Raw genomic sequence first — 23,806 nt, forward strand, 5'->3', positions numbered from 1 at the left:
TAGAGTGCTGCTTCTGGCCTGACAAAACCATCCTTCCATCGAGCACGAGTCAAAATTCGGTTTGCACTGCCATTTATGACATCATTAGTCTCATATGGAGTGTAAGGGCGTGGTTATTGGCATACGTCATATTGCGTGAATACATGTTTAAATAAGCACAATTGGATGTAGTGAGAATTGTTACGCAGCGGAAATGACGTACCATACATATTCTCGGTTGATTATTAGTGAATTCTCAGCACATGATTTTTACAAGGATCGAGTGATGCAGGGCATTGCGTGAATTCCGTGCGCTGTTATGGCACTGTCTCGAAACCAAACATCCGAATCGATCGTTTGGTTCGGTTTGAAAGTGCTATGTTCAATGATATTGGGATATCGGTTCCGTGGTTTGGCTGCAGCAGATTATCAAAGCACTTCAATTTTAGCTCTTTTGAACCTCAATCGATCTTACAAATTGGTGCCTAAACCCCGAGTTTGCTTGGGAACCCTGGTTGGTTTCCCACTTCTGTGCTAATACCCCGGGGTTTGGCTGTCAACCCCGACATTAATTGTCATCGTTAACCCTGGTCAATGGCAGGGTTAATGAACCCTGGCCATTTATTTCCTCTTATGATTGCCGTTACCCCCGAGATAACCCAGAGATTTTGCAGTGGGAAAGGTTATCTGGAGTCTCAATTGCAGTACGGGTATTTTTCACTGCACGCTTTGGCAACCCCCTTTTTTGGGGGCGTACTTTTTAATCTTTCACTCAAAACATAATTTTTAAACTCTTTTTCTAACCACAGTTTGGAGATGTTTTCTTCTTTTTTCGTGCAGTTTTAGTTCCAGAGAGTACATGTAGTTGCAGTCTCTTTAGTTTCAATTCCAGTATCATTTTTATCTTTTTTTTTGCAATTTTTGTGGTCACACTTTGGCTTTCTTTTTGTACAGTTTTTGTTTCAGAGTTTCAATCTGTTTAGTTTTACTTACAGTATCATATTTACTTTACAGGCATGGTGTGTATGAGTTTACTATCTCTGGATTGGTGTTCGGTCAACACCTTCCTCTTTCTATCCCCAACTAGGACGTGACCGTTTTTCATGACTGCGACACCCACGAGGTACACTCCTGTCTTGCCAACCTCACTCTCCCGTACGGTGCGGAACTCATAGGCTAGTGTCGCGTCTCGACGGTACACGAGTACCTTACCAGGGTGAGCACAAACCCACTGGTTTGACATAGCAACAGCGTCATCTGGAAAAGAAAATAATTTTAAATGAAGTGATCACAATTGTCAGAGGTATTTTGTTATGATCAGACTATTTTCAAAATATGATATTTAAACCTAAGTAGTGTAAATTTTGCGGCTAAACTTAGACCTTCATAAATCTGTCAAATCTCTGGAGCACAGAGTATTTCTACAGTGGTTCCTTGCATAAATAGCTATATATGTATTTAGATCTCATACACTTGCAGTGGTACTGCTTAATAGCTTGCGTGGATTGGACGCTACAGAAATGCCACATAGGCACGTTTTGCAAGAGTCTTTTTACCTGTGATCCTGAACAAAAGGAAGAGATAGTTTCCATGATTTATTCCATGTTTTGAATAGGTTAGGCTTGCGGTTACACTATGCAGAAAATATCTCTGATATAAGTGTGTGGTTCTGAGAACTGATAATGGTGAACACTCGACGTAGGGAACAGTATGCTCTGTTCGTCTTCAGAAGGGTGACTGACTACCATGTAATTCATAACCATGAAACATCAAATATCACTTACACTGTTTGTGCCTCTCTGAAAATTACAGGAAATTGGACTTTCTGGTAAACGAACAAAGCATACTGTTCGGAACATCGAGTGTTCACCATCGGTTCTTCTCAGAATCACACACTCATAAAAGAGATATTTTCTACATGGTGCAACCGCAAGCCTAACATATTCAGTACTTCCACAATGCATAGCTTCAAGTGCTACCTATTCTATGTTTTGTCGAGTTCTCCAAATGATTTGAGCCTATTAGATTTCTTAACACTCAAATGCATTTTATATGAGCCACTGCAGTCTATTGGAAGTTTATCAGAAAGTCCGATTTCCTGTGATTTTTAGAGAGAACCAAACAGTGTAAATGAAATTTGATGTTTCTTGCTTATGAATTGCATGGTTGTTGTATGATCACGATTCTTCATGTGGAAGACATATAGGTAATTATAGTTGACTGCTTTCAAGGGATTTATGTAAATAGACTCGTCGTAGATAGTATTATTTACCAACAGAGGAAGTGACTTGATTTGTCTGACAGTCTAACCTTAGAGTTCACTTATTGTTAGTTCCAATTTGTACTCTCATGCTGTTTTAGATTTCGAACCCGACTGATCTGATGTAGCTGCGGAAGTAGTTTCAATAATGGAGTTTGGAAACGTTTAATGTGTGTGACGCAGGTTAAATGTGATGAATGCCATGGAAGGCTTGGGGTTCAATGTCGCGTACCCAGCCGTGGCACCCGCTGCACCCCAAGAGTTGCCGCCCCAGAGAAGGTGCGCCTTCTGCCCCACGGGCAAGCGGAAGAGAACCAGGCGTCGCTGCTGTGAATGAGACAAATTTGCTTGTACCCAACACAGCGCCAGCGAGATAACAACTTCCGTCACCTGCATAGAGTGCTTGTCAGCTGAATGACTGTAAAAGTCAACGTCCAACAAACCGGTCCAAGAACTTTGGAACACTTTTCCCACTACAAACTGCTTCACCCGAAGATTTTCTGCCCCGGGTTAAACTTGGGGTTTGTTAACCCCGAGTTCGGGTTCTGTTCGGGTTGAGACATGCACACTACCAACAACATGCTGAAATACGTGTTCCCTATTTTACGGGATACACCATCAAATTAGATTTCGAGTAACTTCTGTTTGGTTATTTTTACGGAACAGATTCGTATCAAGTCGGCTTTCTTTCCCAGGACGGCGTCCTCGTGGTCAAAGGGACGATTTTTATAATTTTATAATTTGAAGTTTGCGAACAGCTTTTAGAGATCTGGCCAAAGTCCATTTACAACGTAAATATATTACGGCTTTCACCCAACGAAAGGCAAGTGAGGCCACCGAGTGCACCAAATCTGGACGAGCCCTAGAGTGCTGCTTCTGGCCGGACAAAACCATCCTTCCATCGAGCACAAGTCAAAATTCGGTTTGCACTGCCATTTATGACATCATTAGTCTCATATGGAGTGTAAGGGCGTGGTTATTGGCATACGTCATATTGTGTGAATACATGTTTAAATAAGCACAATTGGATGTAGTGAGAATTGTTACGCAGCGGAAATGACGTACCATGCATATTCTCGGTTGATTATTAGTGAATTCTCAGCACATGATTTTTACAAGGATCGAGTGATGCAGGGCATTGCGTGAATTCCTTGCGCTGTTATGGCACTGTCTCGAAACCGAACATCCGAATCGATCGTTTGGTTCGGTTTGAAAGTGCTATGTTCAGCAGATTATCAAAGCACTTCAATTTTAGCTCTTTTGAACCTCAATCGATCTTACAAATTGCTGCCTAAACCCCGAGTTTGCTTGGGAACCCTGGTTGGTTTCCCACTTCTGTGTTAATACCCCGGGGTTTGGCTGTCAACCCCGACATTAATTGTCATCGTTAACCCTGGTCAATGGCAGGGTTAATGAACCCTGGCCATTTATTTCCTCTTATGATTGCCGTTACCCCCGAGATAACCCAGAGATTTTGTAGTGGGAAAGGTTATCTGCAGTCTCAATTGGAGTACGGGTATTTTTCACTGCACGCTTTGGCAACCCCCTTTTTTGGGGGCGTACTTTTTAATCTTTCACTCAAAACATCATTTTTAAACTCTTTTTCTAACCACAGTTTGGAGATGTTTTCTTCTTTTTTCGTGCAGTTTTAGTTCCAGAGAGTACATGTAGTTGCAGTCTCTTTAGTTTCAATTCCAGTATCATTTTTATCTTTTTTTTTTGCAATTTTTGGGGTCACACTTTGGCTTTCTTTTTGTACAGTTTTTGTTTCAGAGTTTCAATCTGTTTAGTTTTACTTACAGTATCATATTTACTTTACAGGCATGGTGTGTATGAGTTTACCATCTCTGGATTGGTGTTCGGTCAACACCTTCCTCTTTCTATCCCCAACTAGGACGTGACCGTTTTTCATGACTGCGACACCCACGAGGTACACTCCTGTCTTGCCAACCTCACTCTCCCGTACGGTGCGGAACTCATGGGCTAGTGTCGCGTCTCGACGGTACACGAGTACCTTACCAGGGTGAGCACAAACCCACTGGTTTGACATAGCAACAGCGTCATCTGGGAAAGAAAATAATTTTAAATGAAATGATCACAATTGTCAGAGGTATTTTGTTATGATCAGACTATTTTCAAAATATGATATTTAAACCTAAGTAGTGTAAAGTTTGCGGCTAAACTTAGACCTTCATAAATCTGTCAAATCTCTGGAGCACAGAGTATTTCTACAGTGGTTCCTTGCATAAATAGCTATATATGTATTTAGATCTCATACACTTGCAGTGGTACTGCTTAATAGCTTGCGTGGATTGGACGCTACAGAAATGCCACATAGGCACGTTTTGCAAGAGTCTTTTTACCTGTGATCCTGAACAAAAGGAAGAGATAGTTTCCATGATTTATTCCATGTTTTGAATAGGTTAGGTTTGCGGTTACACTATGCAGAAAATATCTCTGATATAAGTGTGTGGTTCTGAGAACTGATAATGGTGAACACTCGACGTAGGGAACAGTATGCTCTGTTCGTCTTCAGAAGGGTGACTGACTACCATGTAATTCATAACCATGAAACATCAAATATCACTTACACTGTTTGTGCCTCTCTGAAAATAACAGGAAATTGGACTTTCTGGTAAACGAACAAAGCATACTGTTCGGAACATCGAGTGTTCACCATCGGTTCTTCTCAGAATCACACACTCGTAAAAGAGATATTTTCTACATGGTGCAACTGCAAGCCTAACATATTCAGTACTTCCACTATTAGATTTCCTAACACTCACATGCATTTTATATGAGCCACTACAGTCTATTGGAAGTTTATCAGAAAGTCCGATTTCCTGTGATTTTTAGAGAGAACCAAACAGTGTAAATGAAATTAGATGTTTCTTGCTTATGAATTGCATGGTTGTTGTATGATCACGATTCTTCATGTGGAAGACATATAGGTAATTATAGTTGACTGCTTTCAAGGGATTTATGTAAATAGACTCGTCGTAGATAGTATTATTTACCAACAGAGGAAGTGACTTGATTTGTCTGACAGTCTAACCTTAGAGTTCACTTATTGTTAGTTCCAATTTGTACTCTCATGCTGTTTTAGATTTCGAACCCGACTGATCTGATGTAGCTGCGGAAGTAGTTTCAATAATGGAGTTTGGAAACGTTTAATGTGTGTGACGCAGGTTAAATGTGATGAATGCCATGGAAGGCTTGGGGTTCAATGTCGCGTACCCAGCCGTGGCACCCGCTGCACCCCAAGAGTTGCCGCCCCAGAGAAGGTGCGCCTTCTGCCCCACGGGCAAGCGGAAGAGAACCAGGCGTCGCTGCTGTGAATGAGACAAATTTGCTTGTACCCAACACAGCGCCAGCGAGATAACAACTTCCGTCACCTGCATAGAGTGCTTGTCAGCTGAATGACTGTAAAAGTCAACGTCCAACAAACCGGTCCAAGAACTTTGGAACACTTTTCCCACTACAAACTGCTTCACCCGAAGATTTTCTGCCCCGGGTTAAACTTTTCTTACCCTGGGGTTTGTTAACCCCGAGTTCGGGTTCTGTTCGGGTTGAGACATGCACACTACCAACAACATGCTGAAATACGTGTTCCCTATTTTACGGGATACACCATCAAATTAGATTTCGAGTAACTTCTGTTTGGTTATTTTTACGGAACAGATTCGTATCAAGTCGGCTTTCTTTCCCAGGACGGCGTCCTCGGGGTCAAAGGGACGATTTTTATAATTTGAAGTTTGCGAGCAGCTTTTAGAGATCTGGCCAAAGTCCATTTACAACGTAAATATATTACGGCTTTCACCCAACGAAAGGCAAGTTAGGCCACCGAGCGCACCAAATCTGGACGAGCCCTAGAGTGCTGCTTCTGGCCTGACAAAACCATCCTTCCATCGAGCACGAGTCAAAATTCGGTTTGCACTGCCATTTATGACATCATTAGTCTCATATGGAGTGTAAGGGCGTGGTTATTGGCATACGTCATATTGCGTGAATACATGTTTAAATAAGCACAATTGGATGTAGTGAGAATTGTTACGCAGCGGAAATGACGTACCATACATATTCTCGGTTGATTATTAGTGAATTCTCAGCACATGATTTTTACAAGGATCGAGTGATGCAGGGCATTGCGTGAATTCCGTGCGCTGTTATGGCACTGTCTCGAAACCAAACATCCGAATCGATCGTTTGGTTCGGTTTGAAAGTGCTATGTTCAATGATATTGGGATATCGGTTCCGTGGTTTGGCTGCAGCAGATTATCAAAGCACTTCAATTTTAGCTCTTTTGAACCTCAATCGATCTTACAAATTGGTGCCTAAACCCCGAGTTTGCTTGGGAACCCTGGTTGGTTTCCCACTTCTGTGCTAATACCCCGGGGTTTGGCTGTCAACCCCGACATTAATTGTCATCGTTAACCCTGGTCAATGGCAGGGTTAATGAACCCTGGCCATTTATTTCCTCTTATGATTGCCGTTACCCCCGAGATAACCCAGAGATTTTGCAGTGGGAAAGGTTATCTGGAGTCTCAATTGCAGTACGGGTATTTTTCACTGCACGCTTTGGCAACCCCCTTTTTTGGGGGCGTACTTTTTAATCTTTCACTCAAAACATAATTTTTAAACTCTTTTTCTAACCACAGTTTGGAGATGTTTTCTTCTTTTTTCGTGCAGTTTTAGTTCCAGAGAGTACATGTAGTTGCAGTCTCTTTAGTTTCAATTCCAGTATCATTTTTATCTTTTTTTTTGCAATTTTTGTGGTCACACTTTGGCTTTCTTTTTGTACAGTTTTTGTTTCAGAGTTTCAATCTGTTTAGTTTTACTTACAGTATCATATTTACTTTACAGGCATGGTGTGTATGAGTTTACTATCTCTGGATTGGTGTTCGGTCAACACCTTCCTCTTTCTATCCCCAACTAGGACGTGACCGTTTTTCATGACTGCGACACCCACGAGGTACACTCCTGTCTTGCCAACCTCACTCTCCCGTACGGTGCGGAACTCATAGGCTAGTGTCGCGTCTCGACGGTACACGAGTACCTTACCAGGGTGAGCACAAACCCACTGGTTTGACATAGCAACAGCGTCATCTGGAAAAGAAAATAATTTTAAATGAAGTGATCACAATTGTCAGAGGTATTTTGTTATGATCAGACTATTTTCAAAATATGATATTTAAACCTAAGTAGTGTAAATTTTGCGGCTAAACTTAGACCTTCATAAATCTGTCAAATCTCTGGAGCACAGAGTATTTCTACAGTGGTTCCTTGCATAAATAGCTATATATGTATTTAGATCTCATACACTTGCAGTGGTACTGCTTAATAGCTTGCGTGGATTGGACGCTACAGAAATGCCACATAGGCACGTTTTGCAAGAGTCTTTTTACCTGTGATCCTGAACAAAAGGAAGAGATAGTTTCCATGATTTATTCCATGTTTTGAATAGGTTAGGCTTGCGGTTACACTATGCAGAAAATATCTCTGATATAAGTGTGTGGTTCTGAGAACTGATAATGGTGAACACTCGACGTAGGGAACAGTATGCTCTGTTCGTCTTCAGAAGGGTGACTGACTACCATGTAATTCATAACCATGAAACATCAAATATCACTTACACTGTTTGTGCCTCTCTGAAAATTACAGGAAATTGGACTTTCTGGTAAACGAACAAAGCATACTGTTCGGAACATCGAGTGTTCACCATCGGTTCTTCTCAGAATCACACACTCATAAAAGAGATATTTTCTACATGGTGCAACCGCAAGCCTAACATATTCAGTACTTCCACAATGCATAGCTTCAAGTGCTACCTATTCTATGTTTTGTCGAGTTCTCCAAATGATTTGAGCCTATTAGATTTCTTAACACTCAAATGCATTTTATATGAGCCACTGCAGTCTATTGGAAGTTTATCAGAAAGTCCGATTTCCTGTGATTTTTAGAGAGAACCAAACAGTGTAAATGAAATTTGATGTTTCTTGCTTATGAATTGCATGGTTGTTGTATGATCACGATTCTTCATGTGGAAGCCATATAGGTAATTATAGTTGACTGCTTTCAAGGGATTTATGTAAATAGACTCGTCGTAGATAGTATTATTTACCAACAGAGGTAGTGACTTGATTTGTCTGACAGTCTAACCTTAGAGTTCACTTATTGTTAGTTCCAATTTGTACTCTCATGCTATTTTAGATTGCGAACCCGATTGATCTGATGTAGCTGCGGAAGTAGTTTCAATAATGGAGTTTGGAAACGTTTAATGTGTGTGACGCAGGTTAAATGTTACAAGTGGTACTCTTCTCCATTTTTATGTCGATATGATTGTACGGTATACCTTTAATAACAAAAACAAAAACACCCCCTCCCCAAAAGATATTGAAACCTCAGCGTGTTAAATCATTGCAACAAAAGTATCACCGTGTATTGTCCAATCTCTGTTTTTATGAGTACTTAGTATATTACTCGGATACTAAAACCTAAGCTTACCCGCTGAGGTAAAAGTATTTTTCATGAAAACGGAGCGCTCACAAGCTAATGGTTGTCATAATTACCTTTGAGCAGCGTACATATTTTAACAGAGTGAGAATGAACAGGATGCGTATTTCAACATCTTTACAAACTTTGGGATGGGGGCCACCGTGATTTGTGAAAGTCATTCTCCTTTTATCGTGATTCACGATATCTTTAGTCGGCTATCTGGGATTGATCTTCACCACACACGGGGTGATGAAGGCAGTGGACACCAACCTTTCGGTACTCAGTAATTTATTGTTATACAAAAAGTCAAGACCGAATCCCAACCTGCAGTCTGCAACGGGCCATAGCAACCACACGCCTCTAGAATGGGGCGAAACTGAGATTTTTATATTGAAGAAATACAACTGGATTATGTAATCATATTCCAAGCGACATGGGTAAATGCAAATGAAAGACACCTCTGTACCCATTCCACATCACGATCAAATGAGAACACTGTCAATAATCAGGTGCAACACATCATTGAGGGTTCTCTGACATGTTCATGGTAACGCTGATTCTTTTGGAATATTGAGTAACTTTATTTTATTCCATACGTTCGTTCAGCTCTCCTCTTTCATACTGAACGTCTAAGGTCATATGAAATTACGTTAATTGATATTGTAATCAAACGTGGCTTTGGGGCATGATCAATATGAATTTCAAACATGTATTCCTGAATATAACTACCCTAAAGACAAAGAGCCTGAAAGTTGACCCCTGATTGCGTGTCTTCGGAGCCCTTGAATGGGAGAAATAATGTAGAAAAACCTGTACAATGAATAGTTATTGTGTGATTATTTACTTCTAATAAGCACCTGCGAAAAGGGCCCAGTATAGGCCGATTCGGTGACAAGAATCAGGAGCCATCACTGGGTGTCCCTACGCGTGTGTACAGGTGAGATGCAATACTTCCTCAGCCAATGGGAGCACACTGCTAACCTTAATCACGCACGCGTGAAGCTTAGGAATGTGTGCGTGAATGAGGCGGACACTGCAAGTAGTGGCGTCAGCAAATCGGACTATAGTATCTGACAGCATATTAATTTTCAGAAACATTAAAACAAACCTGCCAGACTTTCAAGATGAATTTCTTTAGCCTGAACATTTTTTTAAAATAAACTTTAAGGAAAAATCTGGTTGTCCCAAAAAAATTAATCAAAACATTGCTGACAAGAACTGCTGCAGACCAGCAAACGTCAATCTCGAACTTATCGTCTGCCTGCAGAAAAACCTTTTCAACTTTTCTGACAGCAGGATTATTTTGAAAAAATAAATGGTCCTCCACTGGCGCTCTAGAACATAATACTCAAAATTACCATCCTTTAGTCATCTTCTGATCTTTGCCCTTTGAACCCCTTACCGGAAATAACTAGGCTAGACTCTTTATGCTTCAGTTTGTAAGCGTCGCAAGTCACCAGAGAGGAAGTGTCAACGGAGGGGATAGTGCCATTATCTTTTCACATTTTCATTTACACGTAAAGTTCATGAAGTGAAACGAACGTACATGAGCAAGTAGAATTTGGAACGAAAATGCCAGAAAAGAGAGGTTGCTAATGAAATTCTGTTTAAAGGCACACTTCACCATTTGCAGTTACTTAAAAAGTAACTGATACGATTATCATTTTGAAAATCACATTTCGTTTTAAGGTGATTGCGGGACTGAGCTCCTCTTGAAATGATTCTTTCTCGTAAGCTGTCATATTTAAGGGAACAATGAATGAAGGTCAATTCCAATAATGCGTCAAAGACATATTTTTAGAAAAGTGTCACCAGGTGCGTGCACCAGCTTTGACGCGGCACACGTGCGCGCAATTACTATAACTCATCGGTTCACTGGGTAAGATGCGATTTAAAATCAGTCTAAAGTTATTGATTGAAAATCAAATCCTAGAAAATATTGTTTTTCCGGCAATTTTTTTTTCATTGAGCTGAAGCTTCGTCAGGTTAGTTCTTAGGCTCATTTCCACAGATTATTAGTAATTTTCTTGTTCCCCCTAGCAACATAATGAGAAAAAGAAACTACTCCATGAAATTTAGAATTTTTTCCTTAAGTAATTACATTATATAGGAAAATCTAATTTCATTAACGACCTTTACTTCGAGAAAGATCGTTCCCAGCTCTCCTTGTTCATGCACTTTATTTTCACCACCTGTCCCTTCATGGATACGACATTGAACAATGTTGCAAAGACTTGCCTACCTGCAGCCAATAGGTTCTACGTTCAGTTGAGTTGACTTGACGCAGTTCCTTTCATGAAAGGTTAAATTAAACATCTTTAGTAAAAGTAGATTGTTTAGTTTATTAACTACTAAATAAAAGACGTAAAAGAATTTGATTTTTTTGGGGGGGTACTTTTATCAACAAACTACCATAAAGTTTAATTCCGTAAATGTTCATCTGCCTACGAGGCCACCGACTGGCTCTGTTCTTCATGTATTTTAGATTTTTGGAAGTGGTGAGGTGAATTTTTGGCGGGATATTTACCTTTCACTTCAGGTATTTAAATAAACCGATATATTTGCAAATATACTACAAACAATTTTCCGAGTGGAGTTTGTAAGTATCGAAACCAAAAATATTGAAAATTGCAGTAGTTTTGCAAGTTACTTTTATTATCCAAGAGTTCCAGAAGCTCGCTATCAGGAGCGACTTTGGCGTGGCTGGATACCTGCTCACACTTACAATGGTATAAAGCCTAAAAGTCGACAGCTGATGGCGCGCTTCGGGAACCCTTGGATAGGAAAAATAACGTGCAAAGATTTTAAAATTGATAATATTTTTGTGCAGTTACTTCTTAAAAAATCCAAATCTGAAAAGGGGCGTTGGAAAATATTTGCTAGTAAATGAATATCAATTTATAGAAAATGAAAAAATCACCTGACATAAAAGAGAAATATCCTGCCAAAATTCTAAAATACACGAAGAACAATGCAATGATGCAGTCTCGTATGCAAACGGACATTTGTGACCTGTCAGGGCATATTTGGTGAAATCCCCGTATTTTACTGTTTGAGATATGTACATCACAATAAAGAGTAATTAACGGGCTTTCAAACAAACTTATTTTTGTACCTTACGAAAATACGACACGATAAAGATGATCGTGCGTGTCCGCCCAACCGGGGAGAGTTTTCGAGAAAAACGACTTCGAAAAAGGCACGTAGCACGCCACAACGTAGAGAACGTGTGTGTTTGTTCGTGCGCTGAGTATGTACCCATGTAAAATCTCCGTAGCAACGGGATATTTAATGTTGAGTTGTGGCTTTTCTGATATTTCTGGATTTATGAAATTATGAGCAGAATAATCCTTTCTAAACGTTCCAGTGTCATGACTTTAATGAATATTGAGACATGAAGGCGTAAACTTCCTGTATTGAACACGATTCGGATCGGATTTTGTGAATTCCCACTTCTAATGTTAACAAGTCATTGTGTGTTTGGGCCGATAGCGGTGTGGCAGTAAAGTAAATTACATAAAAAGTAGGAAAACCGCTTTGTAATAAAAGCAAAGACTGCTGAATTCTTAAACTGGGAAATTTTCGGTGCTATTGTGAAAGTAAGCTTCCACAGTCGGTCCATCATCATCCTCATCGCTGTCTGTTCTCTCACCCGTGGCGTGGAAAAAAATCTTCCTCTTGACCTACCTCGGGTACTGGTGAACAGCACCCGAGGAGTCACTGTTTTCGTCAGACGAATCAAAGTCTGTGTCATCCACAAAGATGTCGGTGACCAACTGTGTTAGAGCATCTTCGTCCGCACGAGAAAGACCACCGAGGTTGGCATCTCGAGCGGAGTTCAGATCTCGCCGTATTCGAGTCTCACGGGTAACAGTCATGTCCAAAAGAGTTTGTTAGTATGGCACCAAAAAGTTCAACAGCAAAACAACTACGAATCCAAAGAGTTATCAACGCGAGCAAAAGAAAATGTAGATTTGGGTTTAATGATTAAACTGTTTATAAAGCGTTTAAAACTGGGCTTTTTCTGGCTCAAAGTTTGTTCAAGTTAAGGCAATGCATGCACACACTTGTACACACAGAACTCATACGCACATCAGGAATTCTATTCGCCTTGAAAAGGTATCCTTTTACCTTTTTAGATTGGACGAGCGCCGTCATACGTCACACCATCGTAGTAAACAAATCAAAGCTGCGCCGGCAGGACCAATGAAATGCCTTTGAATTGCTTACACAATTTACGTCACGCATCCAAATAATCAATGAATCCTGCACAAGATAGCGTCCAATGAAAAATCTGCCTTTTGCTTACGCAGTCTCTGTTCGACGCAATCAGACGCAGGTTTTTACATGCGGGCAAACGTTTTTGTTTACACTCTTCCAGGGCTTGCGTGAAGTTGGCAGACGTCCAGGCAGTGATATCATTACTATAAATAGACAGATCAGTCAATACACATTCTAACCATGCTAGGATGGCAAGCGAGCATTGCGGGAAATGGTGTGTACGAACGCAGCCATTTTTTCTTCGTTTCGAACGATGAATACCTTTGATTTGTTTTTGCGAAAAACTTACTCGAACACACTTCAGAATTCCTATTTTTTGTCACCTTTATTACCATTTTTCACGAAAAATTACCTCACTTGGATGAATCTTAGATACATATGCTATTCAACTATGCCAATAACAAAAAATCGGTTTCATGCACATTTCCCGTTTGTTTCACTTCCGGCCTCGATCACTCGGTTTTGACTTTTCGGGGACATGTTAACAGTTTATATAATTATACAATATTATTATTAATTTATTTATCTAATACGAGGAACCTACGTCAATTTCTGACACAATACAGCATGGTGTTACCAAATTGTCTCAGATTTAGTTGCAGTTAACGATTCAATGTCTGTTTCTGTTTCTTTCAAAATAAATCAGGCAGAGGCCTTCCTAGGCAGACCTCTCTGTATGTTTTGTGAAGGAAGCGTCCTTTTCAGGGGCGTGGTCGGAAGGGGACGCTGAATTTAACAATACCAAAAATCGGCGATACTAAATATACACAGAAAATTCTCACTATACTTGCTTGAAACACCGTGGCTCACTCATCGAAGGCCATTATAGCACAAAAGCTGGATCTTGACAGTGTAAATAATTCCACGTGGCGAGTCTCTCCTGGCCCAGGCTCGGCCCTGTAAATCACAAGGGCATATCAAGGTCACCACACTATCTGTTTACCGTGCTGGCGCCAACCACAAGCTTCCAGACACATTGGCAATTATCCCACACAGTGGCCTGATACATTTTCCAAAGAGGGAAGGAGTATTTTAGAGGGGAATAGCTATTGCGTGTATTAACATAATGTAGTGTCTGTGCACTAACATACCAGGATGGATACGCCCCTCCCCCATATCAGTCACTGCCAGGGCGATCCCATGATTGACACCCCTCTCAAAAGGTATTGAGGGAAAGTTAGGACAATTCACAGCAGTTCGATCAGGTGATGAGTGACAGTTGGTTGAACCGTCAGATCACACGATTTCTAAGGTTGTTTGGTCACACGCTCCCATCCCGGAGGGTTTTACGGGCAATGGGGCCTCAGGCGGTAATTTGACTTCAAGAAGTTTCTGCAATACACCACAACGATGTCCTGAAAGGCTATCGACCGTCACACGAAGGAAGTTTGTGTTAATGTCCACAGCCGTTTACAAGACGACTCTCTAGGCCTAGGATCAGAGAATGGAAACATCTCACCAGGCTTCAAATTTATTCCTTGGGTAACCATCGCTGTGCTATTCATTTCTGACCAGTAAAATCAAGTTGACCTGAGTTAAACTCAACATTTCTGTCAAAGCAACACCAAGTACACTTAAAAAACATCATTTGTATCAATTTTGTTTTATCTTGCAAACGTCCTGCCTTGGCACCCAAAATTTTAGAGGCAGGGTCCACGCTACATTTGTCTTCCAAACGTGCATCAATACACAGAGTAATTAATTCTGAATGCACGAAATCTTTAGCATGTTTTCATGCTTGCCAGCATGTTGACCAAATACACTCCAAACGAAACAAAACTACAGAGGATGAAAGGGGGCCGCATAATCAGTATTTCGATGAGGGTTTTCAGTTCTTACAGATTCCACAGCCAGAATCTGCATCTTGTTAATTTGCAAGAATGTGAAGCACTACTCGGTGTCTCGGGTGCATGCATTTGATACCTTGACTCCAGACATGATAAATGTGGAGCACTACTCGGTGTCTCAACTGCATGCATTTGAGACCTTGACTCCAGACATGATAAATGTGGAGCACTACTCGGTGTCTCAACTGCATGCATTTGAGACCTTGACTCCAGACATGATAAATGTGGAGCACTACTCGGTGTCTCAACTGCATGCATTTGAGACCTTGACTCCAGACATGATTAACGTGAAGCACTACTCGTAGTCTCTGCTGCATGCATGCATATGAGTACTTGCCAGAGTAGAGGATCACAATGTTAACCGAACCATGCGTAAAAAGTGACTATTCCGGCGCGTATTATGCGTTTTTACGGGTTGTTGATCATATATGTAATTACTGTAGCCGTCAGCACCGTGGCGATGGATGTCTGTGTGGTGTAAGTTGGCATTCGTTCAAAATGATACACCAACCGGAGAGCTGACTCATCAAGAAGCAATCTCCCGACAGCCAGCCACACTATGTTTTCATTTGTCGTTTGTATTATATTTTTATATTTCTTGGGTTTCATTCGTAATTTCCGTTTTGTCCTTTTTACCCCTATACCCCCATAGGTGAGGTGTCTCAGTCAAAAAAAAAAAAGCTCAACTCTCAGAATAAAGAAAAGACCTGGATGAACTTGTGTAGTTTAGCACAATTCTTGAGCGTAGATAACCTCCAAATAAATATTACTGTCACATTTCTTGACGCAACCAGGAAAAATTGGAAAGTTGGTAAGGATGGCATGGACTTTGATACTTTTGTTATAAATAGATTTCGTAGTACCTACATCAGAAGAAGGTTCTTCAATTTTTTTTTCTTTCTCGGAAAGGATAAAATAGAACATCCACGGTTTAGTGGGCATATCTGTGTTTAGATGGACCATGGTGAACAGGTTTTTTCTCCACAACGCAATACCTAAAGCTGTCGTTTTTATTGTGTAAATTGTTCATCGAATTTAAAATCTTGATTTTGTAATTCTGTGTTAGGTTCAGCCTTTTCCATTCAAATGTGTCTATTTCTTCCTCTTTTACACCTTCTCGTACTCGTTTGGATCTTTGGTTCAATTGTGCAGTGATGTTATTACCGCTGATATTGAGATATAGCCGCTGATTAACTGCATGTATTTTCCCATGCACCAGATCTAAATTAACTACAATAAAGTTGGCATCCAGCGTTCAAAATATAATTATTGGGATTTTATCGAGCATTATATCAAACGAGGGATATTTCCTGCATGACTTTAATGGGGTTCACACAGACACAAGTTTATTTTAACGTTTTCAACATGCTGCGTGTCCATTTCAACAAAACTTGCAAGTATAAAGATACAACCCTGAGACTTTGTGTCTTCAAATTGAGAAGCTAAATTGACAATGAACCTTTTTAAATGACAGCTGCTCCTGTCAAATAAAGTATAACATTAAAGGTATACCGCACCTACCCTGCTATAATAGAATATTCCAATTTTATTGACGAAATACTATTGGTTAAGCGTAAAGTTACAGAAACGAATTTGTACACCATTACCACATTGATTTTCCTGAGTATTTATAAACTGTTGTTACAGTCCATGTGACGCATTTCAAACAGGATAATCTTTCGGCACAGGCGCCAAGCAGTCTTGAAAAGTGTCAAAATAGTATATTTAATATTATATTAAATATTGAGCCCATATGGTAAGTTGAATTTACTGTGGGGTTTCGACTTCAGGTATCAAAATTTCCTTTAATTGCAGTTTACTTTTCTTTGCAAGCTGCAAGATAAACTAAGGGCACTTGAGCTTTAAACAACAACTGAAATTCCTTCCCAAATATTACTATTTTTCTCAGCTACTACCGCTCAACATGAAGTTGTTTGCTGTTGTGGTTCTTCTCATGTGCTCAGGCTCGGTCTTTTCTGCACCAACCAATGATGGTAAGTAATCTGGAGAGAGCATTTCCACTAACTCTCTCAGGGATTCCTCCCGAAACAAAAATAAAGTCAAAACATCTAGAAATGTAACAAAATTAATAATTTAACCCATCTCGACAGACGCTCGCAGACACCACGGTAAAGAGGAATTGTACCGATCAGACCAACCGATTCAAGGTAAGTGCATTCTTAAAATAGTTGCCACCTTTACAATAGAGTATTCTTATTTCTTTGCTACAGAGCATTGCTCATCATAATTGCCTGACATTTGCTCTGATTATCTGAACGTGTCGATCTTTGTCAATTTGAAATGCTGGCTTTATTTTGAGGCTTTGTATATTGGAATGATTTTGCTTTTTCTTGAAACAATTGAAACAACCTCCCAAAATTCTGGTCATGTCTGCAATCACTAGTCATCATGTGAGACTGCTTCACGAATCTTTTTAACGAAAGCAATTCTATTCATAAAACGTGTTTTTTATATGTTCGTTTACTGGGGTTCCGTGTTCGTTTACTTGAATTTCCGTCATAGACTGTCACCCGTAGGACCTGAAATTAGCAACTACGACATCGGTGTTCACGACAAGTGTCGTGTTACATCTTCGAAATCGAAACCCACTATACAATTTTTTTTTCTGAAAGCAACACTGGCAGATTACACCGAACTTGAAAAGATTGCAGCGCTATTTTAATTGGACACTTGTCTGGAAATGGCGGTCCAATGGATTCTGGGTGATAAATGCAATATCGCAGTTGATTGCTTGAAATGAATTATGAGTGAAAAAAGCCATGAATTCCATTTTTTTTACCAAATCCCCGACGATTTGAACACATTTAACGATATGAAGTAGGAGTAATGCTTGTAAACCAAGTTGAGCTTTGGTCAGTTAATCTAGCCGGGGGAGGGGACTAGTATTTTGGAACAACATAAAGATTGTATAACAATTACACCCAGAACAACGAGAAAAAATATCTGTAAAAACAGTCAAACGTTTCGTTGTGTTGCAAAAACTTTTTGGCCTTGCCCTCAATCTTCGAATCCCATTCCTCAAATTTGAAAAAAGGACCATTATTTGAGTATTTCTAATAACTCTCTTTTGGTGATTCTTCCCCCTAAAATAAGGCCAAAGCATCTAGAAATGCATCCAATTAAATCTTTTACCCCATCTCTACAGACGCTCACAGACACCAAGGTAAAGAGGAATTGTACCGATCAGACCAACCGATTCAAGGTAAGTGCATTCTTGAAATAGTTGCCACCTTTAACAATAGAGTATTCTGATTTCTTTGCTACAGAGCATTGTTCATCAGATTTGCCTGATATTTGCTCTGATTATGTCTCTATTTTTTCTGAACTTGTCGACTTTTGGTAATTTATAATGCTGGCTTTATTTTGAGGCTTTGTATATATTGGAATGATTTTGCTTTTCCATAAAACAATTGCAACAACCTCCCAAAATTCTGGTCATGTCTGCAATCACTAGTCATCATGTGAGACTGCTTGATGAATCTTTTTAACGAAAACAATTCCATTCATAAAACGTGTTTTTTATATGTTCGTTTACTGGGGTACCGTGTTCGTTTACTTGAATTTCCGTCTTAGACTGTCACCCGTAGGATTTGAAATTAGCAACTACGACATCGGTGTTCACGACAAGTGTCGTGTTACATCTTCGAAATCGAAACCCACTATACAATTTTTTTTTCTGAAAGCAACACTGGCAGATTACACCGAACTTGAAAAGATTGCAGCGCTATTTTAATTGGACACTTGTCTGGAAATGGCGGTCCAATGGATTCTGGGTGATAAATGCAATATCGCAGTTGATTGCTTGAAATGAATTATGAGTGAAAAAAGCCATGAATTCCATTTTTTTTTACCAAATCCCCCGACGATTTGAACACATTTAACGATATGAAGTAGGAGTAATGCTTGTAAACCAAGTTGAGCTTTGGTCAGTTAATCTAGCCGGGGGAGGGGACTAGTATTTTGGAACAACATAAAGATTGTATAACAATTACACCCAGAACAACGAGAAAAAATATCTGTAAAAACAGTCAAACGTTTCGTTGTGTTGCAAAAACTTTTTGGCCTTGCCCTCAATCTTCGAATCCCATTCCTCAAATTTGAAAAAAGGACCATTATTTGAGTATTTCTAATAACTCTCTTTTGGTGATTCTTCCCCCTAAAATAAGGCCAAAGCATCTAGAAATGCATCCAATTAAATCTTTTACCCCATCTCTACAGACGCTCACAGACACCAAGGTAAAGAGGAATTGTACCGATCAGACCAACCGATTCAAGGTAAGTGCATTCTTGAAATAGTTGCCAGCTTTACAATAGAGTATTCTGATTTCTTTGCTACAGAGCATTGTTCATCAGAATTGCCTGATATTTGCTCTGATTATGTCTCTATTTTTTCTGAACTTGTCGACTTTTGGTAATTTATAATGCTGGCTTTATTTTGAGGCTTTGTTTGTATTGGAATGATTTTGCTTTTCCATAAAACAATTGAAACAACCTCCCAAAATTCTGGTCATGTCTGCAATCACTAGTCATCATGTGAGACTGCTTGATGAATCTTTTTAACGAAAACAATTCCATTCATAAAACGTGTTTTTTATATGTTCGTTTACTGGGGTACCGTGTTCGTTTACTTGAATTTCCGTCTTAGACTGTCACCCGTAGGATTTGAAATTAGCAACTACGACATCGGTGTTCACGACAAGTGTCGTGTTACATCTTCGAAATCGAAACCCACTATACAATTTTTTTTTCTGAAAGCAACACTGGCAGATTACACCGAACTTGAAAAGATTGCAGCGCTATTTTAATTGGACACTTGTCTGGAAATGGCGGTCCAATGGATTCTGGGTGATAAATGCAATATCGCAGTTGATTGCTTGAAATGAATTATGAGTGAAAAAAGCCATGAATTCCATTTTTTTTACCAAATCCCCGACGATTTGAACACATTTAACGATATGAAGTAGGAGTAATGCTTGTAAACCAAGTTGAGTATTGGTCAGTTAATCTAGCCGGGGGAGGGGACTAGTATTTTGGAACAACATAAAGATTGTATAACAATTACACCCAGAACAACGAGAAAAAATATCTGTAAAAACAGTCAAACGTTTCGTTGTGTTGCAAAAACTTTTTGGCCTTGCCCTCAATCTTCGAATCCCATTCCTCAAATTTGAAAAAAGGACCATTATTTGAGTATTTCTAATAACTCTCTTTTGGTGATTCTTCCCCCTAAAATAAGGCCAAAGCATGTAGAAATGCATCCAATTAAATCTTTTACCCCATCTCTACAGACGCTCACAGACACCAAGGTAAAGAGGAATTGTACCGATCAGACCAACCGATTCAAGGTAAGTGCATTCTTGAAATAGTTGCCAGCTTTACAATAGAGTATTCTGATTTCTTTGCTACAGAGCATTGTTCATCAGAATTGCCTGACATTTGCTCTGATTATGTCTCTATTTTTTCTGAACTTGTCGACTTTTGGTAATTTATAATGCTGGCTTTATTTTGAGGCTTTGTATATATTGGAATGATTTTGCTTTTCCATAAAACAATTGAAACAACCTCCCAAAATTCTGGTCATGTCTGCAATCACTAGTCATCATGTGAGACTGCTTGATGAATCTTTTTAACGAAAACAATTCCATTCATAAAACGTGTTTTTTATATGTTCGTTTACTGGGGTACCGTGTTCGTTTACTTGAATTTCCGTCTTAGACTGTCACCCGTAGGATTTGAAATTAGCAACTACGACATCGGTGTTCACGACAAGTGTCGTGTTACATCTTCGAAATCGAAACCCACTATACAATTTTTTTTTCTGAAAGCAACACTGGCAGATTACACCGAACTTGAAAAGATTGCAGCGCTATTTTAATTGGACACTTGTCTGGAAATGGCGGTCCAATGGATTCTGGGTGATAAATGCAATATCGCAGTTGATTGCTTGAAATGAATTATGAGTGAAAAAAGCCATGAATTCCATTTTTTTTTTACCAAATCCCCCGACGATTTGAACACATTTAACGATATGAAGTAGGAGTAATGCTTGTAAACCAAGTTGAGTATTGGTCAGTTAATCTAGCCGGGGGAGGGGACTAGTATTTTGGAACAACATAAAGATTGTATAACAATTACACCCAGAACAACGAGAAAAAATATCTGTAAAAACAGTCAAACGTTTCGTTGTGTTGCAAAAACTTTTTGGCCTTGCCCTCAATCTTCGAATCCCATTCCTCAAATTTGAAAAAAGGACCATTATTTGAGTATTTCTAATAACTCTCTTTTGGTGATTCTTCCCCCTAAAATAAGGCCAAAGCATCTAGAAATGCATCCAATTAAATCTCTTACCCCATCTCTACAGACGCTCACAGACACCAAGGTAAAGAGGAATTGTACCGATCAGACCAACCGATTCAAGGTAAGTGCATTCTTGAAATAGTTGCCAGCTTTACAATAGAGTATTCTGATTTCTTTGCTACAGAGCATTGTTCATCAGAATTGCCTGACATTTGCTCTGATTATGTCTCTATTTTTTCTGAACTTGTCGACTTTTGGTAATTTATAATGCTGGCTTTATTTTGAGGCTTTGTATATATTGGAATGATTTTGCTTTTCCATAAAACAATTGAAACAACCTCCCAAAATTCTGGTCATGTCTGCAATCACTAGTCATCATGTGAGACTGCTTGATGAATCTTTTTAACGAAAACAATTCCATTCATAAAACGTGTTTTTTATATGTTCGTTTACTGGGGTACCGTGTTCGTTTACTTGAATTTCCGTCTTAGACTGTCACCCGTAGGATTTGAAATTAGCAACTACGACATCGGTGTTCACGACAAGTGTCGTGTTACATCTTCGAAATCGAAACCCACTATACAATTTTTTTTTCTGAAAGCAACACTGGCAGATTACACCGAACTTGAAAAGATTGCAGCGCTATTTTAATTGGACACTTGTCTGGAAATGGCGGTCCAATGGATTCTGGGTGATAAATGCAATATCGCAGTTGATTGCTTGAAATGAATTATGAGTGAAAAAAGCCATGAATTCCATTTTTTTTACCAAATCCCCGACGATTTGAACACATTTAACGATATGAAGTAGGAGTAATGCTTGTAAACCAAGTTGAGTATTGGTCAGTTAATCTAGCCGGGGGAGGGGACTAGTATTTTGGAACAACATAAAGATTGTATAACAATTACACCCAGAACAACGAGAAAAAATATCTGTAAAAACAGTCAAACGTTTCGTTGTGTTGCAAAAACTTTTTGGCCTTGCCCTCAATCTTCGAATCCCATTCCTCAAATTTGAAAAAAGGACCATTATTTGAGTATTTCTAATAACTCTCTTTTGGTGATTCTTCCCCCTAAAATAAGGCCAAAGCATGTAGAAATGCATCCAATTAAATCTTTTACCCCATCTCTACAGACGCTCACAGACACCAAGGTAAAGAGGAATTGTACCGATCAGACCAACCGATTCAAGGTAAGTGCATTCTTGAAATAGTTGCCAGCTTTACAATAGAGTATTCTGATTTCTTTGCTACAGAGCATTGTTCATCAGAATTGCCTGACATTTGCTCTGATTATGTCTCTATTTTTTCTGAACTTGTCGACTTTTGGTAATTTATAATGCTGGCTTTATTTTGAGGCTTTGTATATATTGGAATGATTTTGCTTTTCCATAAAACAATTGAAACAACCTCCCAAAATTCTGGTCATGTCTGCAATCACTAGTCATCATGTGAGACTGCTTGATGAATCTTTTTAACGAAAACAATTCCATTCATAAAACGTGTTTTTTATATGTTCGTTTACTGGGGTACCGTGTTCGTTTACTTGAATTTCCGTCTTAGACTGTCACCCGTAGGATTTGAAATTAGCAACTACGACATCGGTGTTCACGACAAGTGTCGTGTTACATCTTCGAAATCGAAACCCACTATACAATTTTTTTTTCTGAAAGCAACACTGGCAGATTACACCGAACTTGAAAAGATTGCAGCGCTATTTTAATTGGACACTTGTCTGGAAATGGCGGTCCAATGGATTCTGGGTGATAAATGCAATATCGCAGTTGATTGCTTGAAATGAATTATGAGTGAAAAAAGCCATGAATTCCATTTTTTTTTACCAAATCCCCCGACGATTTGAACACATTTTACGATATGAAGTAGGAGTAATGCTTGTAAACCAAGTTGAGTATTGGTCAGTTAATCTAGCCGGGGGAGGGGACTAGTATTTTGGAACAACATAAAGATTGTATAACAATTACACCCAGAACAACGAGAAAAAATATCTGTAAAAACAGTCAAATGTTTCGTTGTGTTGCAAAAACTTTTTGGCCTTGCCCTCAATCTTCGAATCCCATTCCTCAAATTTGAAAAAAGGACCATTATTTGAGTATTTCTAATAACTCTCTTTTGGTGATTCTTCCCCCTAAAATAAGGCCAAAGCATCTAGAAATGCATCCAATTAAATCTCTTACCCCATCTCTACAGACGCTCACAGACACCAAGGTAAAGAGGAATTGTACCGATCAGACCAACCGATTCAAGGTAAGTGCATTCTTGAAATAGTTGCCAGCTTTACAATAGAGTATTCTGATTTCTTTGCTACAGAGCATTGTTCATCAGAATTGCCTGACATTTGCTCTGATTATGTCTCTATTTTTTCTGAACTTGTCGACTTTTGGTAATTTATAATGCTGGCTTTATTTTGAGGCTTTGTATATATTGGAATGATTTTGCTTTTCCATAAAACAATTGAAACAACCTCCCAAAATTCTGGTCATGTCTGCAATCACTAGTCATCATGTGAGACTGCTTGATGAATCTTTTTAACGAAAACAATTCCATTCATAAAACGTGTTTTTTATATGTTCGTTTACTGGGGTACCGTGTTCGTTTACTTGAATTTCC

The 23,806-nt window shown here is 39.3% G+C and overlaps 1 protein-coding gene across 1 annotated transcript; it reads left to right on the forward strand.

The window, feature by feature from the left end:
• Nucleotides 1-16,475: 16,475 nt before the first annotated feature.
• LOC147797742 (uncharacterized) lies at nt 16,476-22,643 on the forward strand. Its single transcript, XM_087142478.1, has 9 exons — nt 16,476-16,618; nt 16,772-16,856; nt 16,974-17,030; nt 18,029-18,085; nt 19,102-19,158; nt 20,172-20,228; nt 21,245-21,301; nt 22,315-22,371; nt 22,623-22,643. The coding sequence occupies exons 2-9, from the start codon at nt 16,851-16,853 to the stop codon at nt 22,641-22,643; spliced, it is 369 nt and encodes a 122-aa protein (XP_086998604.1). The 5' UTR covers nt 16,476-16,618; nt 16,772-16,850.
• The last annotated feature ends 1,163 nt before the right edge of the window (nt 22,644-23,806 follow it).

Source organism: Acanthaster planci, linkage group LG10 (assembly GCF_054643075.1).
Source record: "Acanthaster planci isolate LZ-2023a linkage group LG10, COTS_SCS, whole genome shotgun sequence".
Taxonomy (NCBI): domain Eukaryota; kingdom Metazoa; phylum Echinodermata; class Asteroidea; order Valvatida; family Acanthasteridae; genus Acanthaster; species Acanthaster planci.

What these genes read in the sequence shown, in the direction of transcription:
- LOC147797742 (XM_087142478.1), top strand. An exon ending in ATCAGACCAACCGATTCAAG is followed by an intron (nt 19,159 to 20,171) that starts GTAAGTGCATTC and finishes CCATCTCTACAG; the next exon opens with ACGCTCACAGACACCAAGGT. An exon ending in ATCAGACCAACCGATTCAAG is followed by an intron (nt 22,372 to 22,622) that starts GTAAGTGCATTC and finishes TGCAATCACTAG; the next exon opens with TCATCATGTGAGACTGCTTG.